This window comes from Pleurodeles waltl, chromosome 2_2 (assembly GCF_031143425.1).
Source record: "Pleurodeles waltl isolate 20211129_DDA chromosome 2_2, aPleWal1.hap1.20221129, whole genome shotgun sequence".
Classification (NCBI taxonomy): domain Eukaryota; kingdom Metazoa; phylum Chordata; class Amphibia; order Caudata; family Salamandridae; genus Pleurodeles; species Pleurodeles waltl.
The window spans coordinates 1,170,266,853-1,170,279,669 of record NC_090439.1 but is presented as its reverse complement, the minus strand read 5'-3'; the positions used below and the strand labels follow the sequence as shown (position 1 = coordinate 1,170,279,669).

Below are 12,817 nucleotides of genomic sequence, written 5' to 3'. Positions count from 1 at the left end.
ACACACACCCGTTGGTGGGAGACTTTAGGATTTCCTCCCACATTGGCAGGAAATCACAACCAACAAATGGGTGTTTGCCATGGTTCACCATGGCTACTGTCTAGAACTTCTCACGCCCTCTCCCAATATCCTAACCAGCTTCCTTGTCCTGTGCAACCACCATCTCATCCTTCTGCAGGAAGAGGTGCAAGCACTACTTCAGAAAGGAGCCGTAGAGCCGGTGCCCCTGCCCACCAGCAAAGTGTAAAAAAGGTACTTTACTTCCTCATACCCAAGAAGGATGGCTCTCTCAGATCCATCTTGGACCTCGGGCCCCTCAGTTGCTTCATCCTGTCTGAACACTTCCACATGGTCATGCTCCAGTGTGTCCTCCATCTGCTGCAACAAGGTGATCACATGACTGTGTTAGACCGCAAAGATGCCAACTTCCCCAACCATCCCTCCCACCACTTCTATCTTTGCTTAATGGTCATTGCTAACAGTTTAAGGTACTCCTCTTTCCTGTCACCACAGCTCCAAGGGTTTTACAAAGTTCCTAGAGGTAGTAGTCCTCCACCAAGAAGGGGGCATGTGGTATCCAAAATTTCTTCTACATCGACGATTGGCTGATTGAGTGCAAACAGTCAACAGCACCTATCGGATACCCAGGATACCATCTGCACAGATTCTGGTTCACAATAAATGCCACCAAATCCCACCTACAGCACCTTCAGATCCAGCTCTTCCTACAGACAGTGCTAAATTCAGTCACAGACCAAGCTTACCGAAACCTGCAGAGGGTGCTAACTACCTCTTTTTCAGCCAAATTGTCTACTCTGTCAGAACCGTTATGTGACTATTGGGTATTATAGCTTCCTGTATTGCCATGGTAACTCACGCAGGGCTTAAGATTTGTTGGTTGCATCAGGGCCTCTAGGCCCAATGGTCACAAGCAGAATTTCAGTGGACGATCTAGTGTTGGTAAGTGCCAGCGCCCATCGCTCTCTACAGCAGTGGAACAGCAGCAATCTGCTGTAGGGTAGGTCCCTCCTAATCTCCATTCTGCAAGCTACCGTCACCATAGATGCTTCTCAAGCTTGGCTGGAACAGAGGAGTGTGGGTTCCTCATTACCAAGGGCTAGACATCGGCTAACTCAAGGTCCGGTCATAAACCTTGCTCTCAAAGCATTTCTTCCCCCTCATCAAGGACATGGCAGTTCTAATCAGAACAGACAATATGACAACCATGCACTACCTCCAGACACGGGGTCACAAACTCCCTCTCCCTCTCTTTACTAGCACAAAAGGCTTGGCTATGGGCACTTCACCACTGCTTTCACCTCATGACAGATTACCTTCTGGGGGCTAAGCAGGACGTATCAACAGTCCACGAGTGGGAAACGGTCCTGGTCCACTATTTTTGCAGTGTTGGGCACAACACTCATAGGCCTTTTCAATCCCCCCGCCCTAAAAAAAATTAAAAACACACAAAATGCCCAGACTTTGCCTCCAGGTACCAGCACACACAGTCCATGACCAATTATCTATGAATGAACTGGTCAGGGATCTTTGCCAATGCTTTTCTGCCTCTCCTGCTCCTCCCACTCATGGTTCTGAAAATGCAGCAAACTCCTCAGACTCATCCTAGTAGCTCCCACCAGTGCCGGGTAGCTCTGGTACTCCGCACTACTCAAGATGTCAGTCAGCCTCCACAAGAAGCTCCCCAACAGGTAGGACCTTCTTGCCAGGAGCCATGACAAAATCAGACACCTGGATCCCAACAGCTCAATCTAGCGATCTGGCACCTAAGGTCGTAAACTACAATACAGGGTAATAACCCATCACCCAGAGACCTGGGTACAAACAATATGAAATGCAAATGTTCCCCAAGGGGGAAGTATCGCCCTTGACTTCCACGGCCACTCTTCTTATTGTTTTAAAACTCCTTTCAAAAGGAAATTCTTCGAAAATTAAATATAGTTAAATATAAGAGTTAGTTCAAAGAAGGCCAACTTCTAGTCATCCGAAACCAACACTAGAGGGCAGGAGTACGAAGAGCATGTTAATCTACATCACTACACGCTACAAACATGGTTATAGGTAAGTAGTATTTTCCTTTTTGAGGTAGGTCAGGGTACCAACAGAGATGGAAGTTTCAGTATGGGTAAAATGTATTCAGGTGGTGCGCTTTTTGCTGCATTTGTAATCTATGGACACAATATTGGTCACGATGATTTCCTTAAGGATTTAGGACCACATGTACTAAGTGCTTTAACGTTGGTAAGCCCTCAATTTTTTTTTATCTGAGGGTTTGAGACTGCTAAAACACTTTTTTCAAATGTACTGAACACAATGATTCAGAAAAGTTTTTCTGAACTGTTAATTGGTTTTAGAAAACTATAAGGAATTGCTATTTGGAAGGGGTGTGTTAAGAGCCTCCCACCCAAGTACTGAGCCTTTAAGATACGTATTAATGTTTTGAGACTGAAATATGGTTGCGAAACATAAATATATAAGGACCACCTCCAAAATCACACCCGCTTATCACCAAAGCAGGATTGCCCAATGGATAGTCAAATGTATCCAGACCTGCTATCGCAAAATTAAACAGCTCTCCTTGTCAACCCCTGGCTGCACAGGACACACACAAGAAAGCAGCAACTATGGCCTTTCCAAGGTGGCGATAGCAAATCCGCAAATAGGAACCTCCCCCTTTGTGAACGTGGGCAAAAACATTTATAGGAGCAGGCCGTAGTCAATGGGACCACTGCTTGCTCCTAAAAAATGTTTGCAAAAGTTTTCATTTTCGTTTTTTTTAACACATCCCATTTTCCTTTCATGAACGGGCTGCATCTAAAAAATGCTTTAGTAAATAGAAATCACAGACATGGTGGTCTGCTGACCATGATAGGCCACCAACCTTGTGATGGTAGTTAATTATAACCGGTCACAATTTGCAACTTACCTCGTGAATATTTATGAAGCAGTTTGAATTGCGACATACTAAGATTCTGTATTTGATGAACCAACTTACTAGTACAAAGGTTTGCAAAATAAAAATACATAATTTAAAAGTCTGTGTGCAAATTGCGACCCCTTATACAGAATGCATTTTTAGTACCTGAAGCCTTAAGTGCCCATAATTCCTCACTTTACCCAAAGAGAACTTAACTCTAATGCAGGGTTTTGTTTAATAATAGACCTTGACTTGGACCTCGAACCGACACAAGTAGTGCAAATGTAATCTGTGAGGAAGATGCAGTAACTTTGGCTACTATGGGCTTGTGTGACAGCCGAAATGAAATCAAGATTCAAATTTTATTCTCGCCGATGCAGCCACCAATAGGACAGACTGTGTTGATAAAGACAAGAACTCACTCACTATGCTTGAACAATAGGGGTGGTCCCAGCTTGTACCAGGGTACATGGCCCAACGGAGTGCAGTGAAGGATCATAGCTCCAGAATTTGGAGATTAACCTCTTTCGTCGTCAAGGATAATCTGGTAGGAGAGGAAAACGCTAGCGCTATTGACATCCAGCGTTGCCACTCAAGTGCTGAGATGGGAAGCTTTCGAGGCTAACGATAAAGGGCTGTTTATTGCACAGGCAGCAAACCTAAGGAGCCGAGAAAGAAAGGCTTGAAAAAGAGCTGGAAACAATAAAAAAAAGTGCAGCCTCCGGGTAAGTCATTCGCAAAGAAGCAGTGAGGTGGAGAGGTAAATAGAATCCTCTCCACTAAAGCTGAGTTTGCGATGCTTTGGAGTAAACACAAATGCTGTGAAAGGGCAAACGATCCAGATAGGCTTTGGATTGGTAAAATTAAAGGCCAGGGTTAAAGTGAGAACAGTGCAGTCTGTTGGGAACAAAGGATGCTTGTGTCCAGGCAGAGGTATGCTGGACACCTTTAAAAGATTCTCCAAGCAAGGTATGGCCTGGGAGGAGGTGACGTACTATCTACAGGAGATGCTTCTGTCCAGCAGAGGTATTGTTGGACACCTTTAAAAGATTCTCCAAGCAAGGTATGGCCTGGGAGGAGGTGACGTACTATCTACAGGAGATGCTTCTGTCCAGCAGAGGTATTGTTGGACACCTTTAAAAGATTCTCCAAGCAAGGTATGGCCTGGGAGGAGGTGATGTACTATCTACAGGAGACGCGTGTGTCCAGCAGAGGTATTGTTGGACACCTTTAAAAGATTCTCCAAGCAAGGTATGGCCTTGGAGGAGGTGCAGTACTATCTACAGGAGACGCGTGTGTCCAGGCAGAGGTATGCTGGACACCTTTAAAAGATTCTCGAAGCAAGGTATGGCCTGGGAGGAGGTGGTGTACTATCTACAGGAGACGCGTGTGTCCAGCAGAGGTATTGTTGGACACCTTTTAAAGATTCTCCAAGCAAGGTATGGCCTTGGAGGAGGTGCAGTACTATCTACAGGAGACGCGTGTGTCCAGGCAGAGGTATGCTGGACACCTTTAAAAGATTCTCGAAGCAAGGTATGGCCTGGGAGGAGGTGGTGTTCTATCTACAGGAGACGCGTGTGTCCAGCAGAGGTATTGTTGGACACCTTTAAAAGATTCTCGAAGCAAGGTATGGCCTGGGAGGAGGTGATGTACTATCTAAAGGAGATGCTTGTGTCCAAGCCTATTGACTGTGAGGGGGGCACTGGAGGGCTGCACCTCTAAAACCGACATCCTGGCTGCAATAAAGAGCTCAGGCAGAGTAAGACTTTCGGCTGCAGTGCATTCATCCCCAGTGTCTATAATTCAGCAGTCTCTTCTAGGCCAGTGTGTACTTCATTTAATCTTGCTTGGTCAAAGGAAGAGTGTGGCCCCCACTCCATAGAAGGCGCTCTGATCTCCTTTATACCCAAGGTGGGGAAGGGACTAGGGGCCAGATGTATGAACACATTTTCCATAGATGTAGAATGGGTAAAAACCTTTCATACATCTGGCCCTAGGTGTTTTGATGATTATACAGATCCTTAGCCCTGGCCAGTAATAACGATATAAATCATGCGAATGGAATAATGCAATCCATGGAGACCAGAGCAGCTTCGCTTTGGGTAATGGCATTGATAGAGTACTGAACCTCGTTGACATGGTGAAGAGATTGGGGCTTCCTCGGTGCTGGTATGACTAGGTGCAGACAGCACTTTGGATACATTAGAGCAGAGGTCTTAAAACTAGGGGGCGGGCCCCCCTAGGGGGGCCTCAAGTGATCCCAGGGGGGGGCCCAGACTCTGGCCAAAAGAAATATTATACAGATAACAGGCCTTTGTTTTAAGCAGAAGCATGTTATTGCAGTTTTAAAAAGGTAACAGTACTTAACTGAAATGTTTAAATAGGTTTAGACATATTTAAATATTGCCATGTTTATAAAATGATTGTGAAAAATTCTGAGGGGGGGCCAATGATTTTTATTTTTCAACAGGGGGGGGACGTGGCATTAAAAAGTTGGGAGACCTTTGCATTAGAGCATACTTTCCTTGTAGAAACCCTGCTCAAGCATGGTTCTGGCCCTAATTTCTTGAAGGCCCTACTTGTGTTGTATTCTCATTCCAGAGCAGAGATTCATTAGAATGGATGTGTTTTCCTTGTGGAGAGCGACCATCCCAGAGTATCCATTCCCCACCCTCCCGCACCATTTTTGTGTTTGCAGTAGAGTCCCCAGCTCAAGTAACGGGGCTGTGTAACCATCAAGAGGGCATATGATGCCAGTACAGAGCATAAAATATTACTGCTTGCAGATAATCTTCGAGCTACTTCGACTCCTGCAGCAAAATGAGAAATATGGCAATGTATCTTGGTTTAAGGCCAACAGGTCTAAGATAATAAACCTCTCGGAGGAGGCTATTTGGTTACAGAGGTTGCCTGTCTCCCTTTTGAAATCAACGTCTTTACGCCTACTCGGGTTGACCCCACAAAACATGGCGCTCGATTATGAAGCCAACTTTCAGGAAATGCTTGAGGGCTTCTGGGAAGAAAAGAAGCCCTTGTGCAGGTTCATCCATTGCCCTGTCGGCTAGTTTCAGGGCGTACTGGTCCAGGTCACAGTGAGACCTTTGAGACAGGTGCTGTGTGATGTCAGAGTCCTGTGGAAAGAGGCTGCTCTGAGAATGACAAGGTCCACATAATTTATTACAGCACGTAAGATGAGCCTTTAAGAGGTGGGGCTTTGAATTTGTTACGCATGTGTTCGTTGATCAGCCTATTAATTGCTATTTCCAGTGCTAGGCTGACTTCAGAGTAGGTGAGGGGGAGGGAATTTCGACTTTCCCAGGTATGCCCAGGGTGCTTCCTTGTGTCAGCGTAAGCTCTGAGCAAGCAGAACCTCCCTCCTTGAGAAACGTTCTCTGAGCAGAATGCGCGGGGTGGACTTCAGATATGAGCTCTGCAGAACCCAAGCATCTATGACCAACACTATTAGTGAGGAACCATGGATATCACAGCTGCAGTCCTTCCGGAGACGGGTGATGTCCTCCTCAAGACGCGTACAGAATAAATAACTACACCTCTCCAGCCTTGGAGCTGGAGAAGCTTGGTTCCTTTGGGATGGGAGCGCCGTGGCTCTGTCGAGGGGGGTACATGGTGCGAGTGTCCTAAGATGATGGAGTAACCGGGAATGCTGGCGATCATGACTTGTGTGTCGATCGGCTTAGCAGGAGTTTGCATTGTTTACTTAATTGATGTATTTACTGGTTTTGTATAGTGCTCAGTGCACTGCAAAGTATAAGGGCACTTTATAGCATAACAATAATATTGACGATCGATTCTTGCATCAAATTGAAAATGATGAACAAGCACATCTTAGGTTGAATTGAGGCGAGCTACGATTCAGTATTTTGAGAGCTACTGACCTAATAGTACATATGTCACTATTTAAAATACCACACTGGGGGCAAAAATATGGGTCACAGATTACGACCAGTATTTTGCAACCAGTGGTTCCTACATCTGGCCTAAAGAGCGGGTTTGAGATAGCAGCGGCAGGTGAGAGTTAGTTGAAGGAAGAGCCAGCAGGTGAGAGGGGGTGGCGAAAACTGGGCCTGGGGCAAGAGTGCGGAAGAGTAGGGGCAATGGAGCAGGGTGGAGGGGAGAGCTGGCACATTCAGAGGGAAGTGAGCAAAGGAAATGGGATCTTCTTAGTCACTGGGAGGACAAGGCGAAGGGGTAACATCAGGTGTCACCAGATGCAGATGGAAGGGGGTCACTCTGAGAAGAACAAGATCTACCCTGGCGCATAAGGGGGGCTTTGTGAGGTGGAGGTTGCAGAAGGTCCCGTGACTTGCCCGATGCATGCCCTAGACTCTGCCATGAAAGCATTGCCTTGTCACCGCATGTCCAGGATCAGCACGCCTGGGTGAGGAAGATCTGAGAAACCTTGGTTGTGAGAAGATGACATGCAGTTCACAATCAGAACATGCCTTTCACCCTTATCTGCTTTGGTATGTGGAGCCGCACAGTTAAGACTGCCTGGCCAGGCGATGGGAGATGACGGGCTATAAGGGAGCTATATTTTAGGTCTGAATAGGTCAGCAGGCGCTGGAGTCTAATATTCCCAGATCATTGCTGTTCACGCTTTCTGCGTGAAGAGTATTTCCACGAAAGAATGAACTAAAAACGGTGATGGTGTTTGGTTGATATGCTGTGTGCCGGGTTCTGGGGCTGGAAGGTGGGGCATGTTTGATTTTGCAAATCTGAACTTGTTTGGTAAATATTTGCTAAATTAGCTTTTGATAAATATTGAAATAAAAAACACTGTGCTGTTTGAAATAGATAATTCTGCCTCAGAGTGCTACATTTAGACAGTAGGATTGGTGGTTCACGTGTGTTAGCACATCTAAGCTTTAAATACTCTCCTGTCTATCAGTGTCTTACAGGAGGACATTGAGACTCTGGAAAGGCTTTCCCGATTGAGGCTTCCAGGATGCCCATATGCTTAAAACTAGCGACATTCTGGGGAGATGCCGAGGAGGTCGCATGTTATAGGAAATGAGGTCAAGGATCCTGATGCTAATTCCCAAAGCTCCACCCCAAAACTGGTATATGACCACGAGTTTGGAATTGGACTCGGAAGTCAGTATCCTGTATTGAGGTAAAATGGTTTTGGATCGAGAGAGGAGACGGGCAGCATCTCCTTGGTGTGTTGATGAGTCTCAGGCAGGCAAGCTAGGTCAGGCCAAGGTTTACCTGCTAGTGGTGTGACACGAAGAACCTCATGAAAGGATAGAGAGCAGACAAGATGGCATATAACTGACCACTGATGTGGAATACTCCAGCCTGGCTACTGCTCCTAAACGCTGAAGCAGTACCTGGAAGCCTTCCGCCACCCCGAGAACCAGGAGACCGGAGTAGGTGGCCACCTGATGATGGGGGATGCCAAGAAACGAGTATGCCAGAATGTAGGGCAGCAGCGCCGAGCATAGAGACCCAGCTGAGACAGCAAGCACGTGAGCACCAACACGGCAGGGACTTCGGGAAGGGGAGGAACATGACCACGGTGGTCAAACCATCGATCGAGGAACCACACAACCAAGTTGTGAGACACCTGGCGACCTCCACTGCTGCTTCTTAAGTCACCAGGAAGCTCCCGCCTTCTCTCTGAGCCCTGCTGGGATTGGTCCTCTGGTAATCTCACCTGGAAGTCTCACCTGATCTTTCTGTGCCCAGCTGGCACTGGCCAGCCCTCCAGTTTCCATTCCCTACACGGCTCTTTCTTGCTGACTCATGACCTTCAGGAGGTCAGGGTGTATCTTCCTGCTTGCCTCAAGGGTTTCTCCTTAAATTCTTGACATGAATGTAACAAGAGGCTGTTATCTAACCATTCTTAGCATATATAATTGAGGATATGTACCCGCCAGTGAATCCAAACCTGGAGCGGGCTGCCATTGGCTTCTAGGTGCCTGCCTTAATTAAGCCTTAGTGCCCACTGTCCAGAGCGATGCGGCTGCATTAAATGCTGTTAGTTGCCTTCTTCGCAGTTATGAGGCCAAGCCTTAAGTAAGGATGCATGAAGAGATGAAGGTCAGTTACCAGCTGTTAATAACTTACAGCATGTGTTAAATAAGTATACGAGTCAGCACCCATTCTCTCTAATTTAATTCTACACTGACAAACTAGCCAATTGCCCCTTCCTGTTTTATGCCCCTTTCTGTTTTATGCCCCTGCTTCACACTGGCAGTCAGCTTAGCCTGGCAGGAAACTGAGTGACAGCATTCTACACATTCTGATTGGTTAAGCCAATATCAGCATTTATGCAGATTACTAATGAGTAGTATGTATTCATTCTGTCAAGGGGCACACACATGCAGTGTTTTGCCACTACAATGTTTGTAAAATGTTATATGAACTATTTTTAGAGGAAAGTGTACAAATTACATTTTAAGGTGCAAGGTAGTATGACCTTGCCCCCATAGTAGAAACAATATTACAAAGATGTTTAAAAATAAATTAGATTCCAGCCACTAGATAATGGAATATGCGTAGTGTACAAATCCGCCACAGAAACATGCTGCAAAACTACTGCTACAGGTATGTAATACCTTAATGTATGTTTTGTTGTGTGTTTTCTGTGCTGCCCTCCTTATGCAGAGCCACTAATCACAGTAGCCTCCTTAGGTGTGTGGATTTTCAAATTGTTGTGAAATGAAGTGATTGGACTTCATATCTGGATCATTCTACAGGATGGCTACAGGTGGTATGTTCTTTCTTTAGCTGTGGCATCCATGTACCTACCCACACCTGTGGGGAGTGCTGCTGTAGAGTGCAACGAATTAAGGTGTCTTTGCTTTTCCATTGCAGACTTCGACTCACCAGTCCACGGTGGCAGTTACCATGAGGATGGGCCCCCCTCGTACTGCGACAACCAAGACTTCCCCACAAATCAATGGGATGACAAACAGATTCGCCGGGCTTTTATCCGCAAGGTGAGAAGAGTAGGGCATGTAACGCATAGGAGTGTGGCGTCATGGTAGTCACTCATTGTAGGGCCTGTAATGCACAGGAGCGTGGCGTCAAGGTAATCACTCGTTGTAGGGCCTGTAATGCACAGGAGCGCGGCGTCATGGTAGTCACTTATTGTAGGGCCTGTAATGCACCGGAGCGTGGGGTCATGGTAGTCACTCGTTGTAGGGCCTGTAATGCACAGGAGCGCGGCGTCATGGTAGTCACTCGTTGTAGGGCCTGTAATGCACAGGAGTGTGGGGTCATGGTAGTCACTCGTTGTAGGCCATGTAATGCACAGGAGTGTGGCGTCATGGTAGTCACTCATTGTAAGGCCTGTAATGCACAGGAGCGCGGCGTCATAGTAATCACTCGTTGTAGGGCCTGTAATGCACAGGAACGCAGGGTCATGGTAGTCAGTTGTTGTAGGCCTTGTAATGCACAGGAGCGCGAGGTCATGGTAGTCACTCATTGTAGGGCCTGTAATGCACCGGAGCGTGGGGTCATGGTAGTCACTCGTTGTAGGGCCTGTAATGCACAGGAGCGCGGTGTCATGGTAGTCACTCATTGTAGGGCCTGTAACGCACCGGAGCGTGGGGTCATGGTAGTCACTCGTTGTAGGGCCTGTAATGCACCGGAGCGTGGGGTCATGGTAGTCACTCGTTGTAGGGCCTGTAATGCACAGGAGCGCGAGGTCATGGTAGTCACTCATTGTAGGGCCTGTAATGCACCGGAGCGTGGGGTCACGGTAGGCACTCGTTGTAGGGCCTGTAATGCACAGGAACGCAGGGTCATGGTAGTCAGTTGTTGTAGGGCTTGTAATGCACAGGAGCGCGAGGTCATGGTAGTCACTCGTTGTAGGGCCTGTAATGCACAGGAGTGTGGGGTCATGGTAGTCACTCGTTGTAGGGCCTGTAATGCACAGGAGCGCGGTGTCATGGTAGTCACTCATTGTAGGGCCTGTAATGCACCGGAGCGTGGGGTCATGGTAGTCACTCATTGTAGGGCCTGTAATGCACAGGAGCGCAGGGTCATGGTAGTCACTCGTTGTAGGGCATGGATGATGCGATGGTGGTGGATCGCTTGCGTGGTACATGGTACATTTTGTTGCATCGGGTCAGTCGTGGAAAGTTCCATAGTTGTGAAATGGAGATGTTGAGATGCTGGGACAGTACCAGGTGCAGGGTGGTGCATTTGTGGGACGGAGGGGAGATGTACAAACGGGGTGGGATAGTAGGTGGCATAGGATGGACAATGGGATGGTGGACACTGTGCTGAGGCCTGAAGCATGTAACACCAGTCAATCTGCTACAAACGTGTGACCCTGGACTCATCAAACAAAACCTTTTCATGAAATTAACAACCCTTAGCGTCATCATGCACTATAGCATGGCACCCGCTGGGCACCTCCCTGCCCTCGCGTGGTTTAGAGCCACACAGGTGTGCAGTGTGGGCTGCTTCCAGGGGATGGTCGCTCGCGATAGAGTTCTGTTTGTGCCGGACACTTTACTGAGTACTAATCCGAACTTTTTGTTGAGGATGTGCTGGGGTCAGCAGGTGTTACACTTGTGTTGTAGTCATGCTGTTTCCTCGGATCTTTGACATAACCTACTATCCCTTGATGTTTCTTTGATAGAGGTTAAAGCCCCTAATTTTCTGCTACAAACTGTGGGTCTCAAACAGGGACCTTATCCTGTTCGGACCTTCAGGATGCTGGGTACTGACCTCTAGATCAGCCATAAAGCATCAGGAGAAATGATTGACCTTCTGGCCAGTGAAGAAGCCAGTATTGGTAGTCTTGTAGAGCCCTGCTTGACCTCTGCAGCAGTGAGGCTATCTTCAAACTTGTTCTATTGGTATATCACATGCTTTGCCAAAATAGATCGCATATGGTGGGCATTGCTGTTATTTGAGGCAATACACTGCCCATCTCACAGATGCCACTTTCTGATACTCAAAGGGGCAGCATGTGGCTTTGGCTCCCAAAAATTCTACCTTGTGGCTATTCTGCTAACGTCCGCCTGGTAAAAGCGTGTCCGGCCTACAGCATCTCCCTGATGTGATTGGAGACTTCGCTGTGAGATACACATTTCTCTCAGTTATTGGAGATTTAAATCTTGGGACAGAAGTCCCAGGTGGCAGATGTCTTGTTCCTTTTCTTCATTATTTGAGCTGGGCTTCCACCAACTCATGCATGCTCCTACTCATCACTAGGGCCATACTTTGGGTACCATCTTCTCAGAAAACTCAGAGATGGCTTCATCAGCTTTTTTTGTTTCTCTGACCACTCGTGGATTGACTGTTACCTGATGCCCACTCTTGTAAGCTGACGAACACACCTACTATCAAGCCCTCCCACAAGACCCCAGCAGGATAGTTCAGTGAAAGAATCACCACCTGAAATACTGTTTTATCTGATTTCGAAGATCCCTGTGGCGTGGACTTAGATATATTTTGTGCCAGCATAATCCTCATTGTTGCCGACCACTCTCCAGTATTACGAGGAATTAAATCTTATAAGACTTGAAGCAGGCCAATCACAGGATAGAATCACAGTGGAAAAAAATCAGAACCAGCCAATAGGGGAACGCGTAACTGCATGATAAGAGCTTAAACATTGGCCATCAATTAGGTGAAGAGGGTCTGCTGGCCAGGCTGTGTGGCTGCAGCTGAATGTAAACCAAGAGGCCCTAGTAAACCTGTCAGCTCTTCAGCTGCCTCTGGGCATTGTAATCTCAGGATTCCAGATTCCTCAACTAAACGAGAAGCTGGACCTTTTATTCTCCGATGAAATAAGAAAAATAAGGCAAGGGATGTCCACGACTTCCAACCAGCGTCTCTCTTTGAGCTCAAGCTACGTTTAAGGGATCACACAAACTGTTGTGTTATCCATTTGCAGAA

General features: G+C 47.1%; 1 protein-coding gene across 2 annotated transcripts in view; it reads left to right on the top strand.

Annotated features, from left to right (window-relative positions):
* The window catches only part of GRINA (glutamate ionotropic receptor NMDA type subunit associated protein 1), a 162,104-nt gene that overhangs the window by 121,235 nt on the left and 28,052 nt on the right, over nucleotides 1-12,817 (top strand). For both annotated transcript variants that reach the window (XM_069221158.1, XM_069221159.1), the window contains exon 3: nucleotides 9,776-9,900. In XM_069221158.1, coding sequence (XP_069077259.1) covers nucleotides 9,776-9,900 — 125 coding nt within the window. The remainder of the gene's footprint in view (nucleotides 1-9,775; nucleotides 9,901-12,817) is intronic.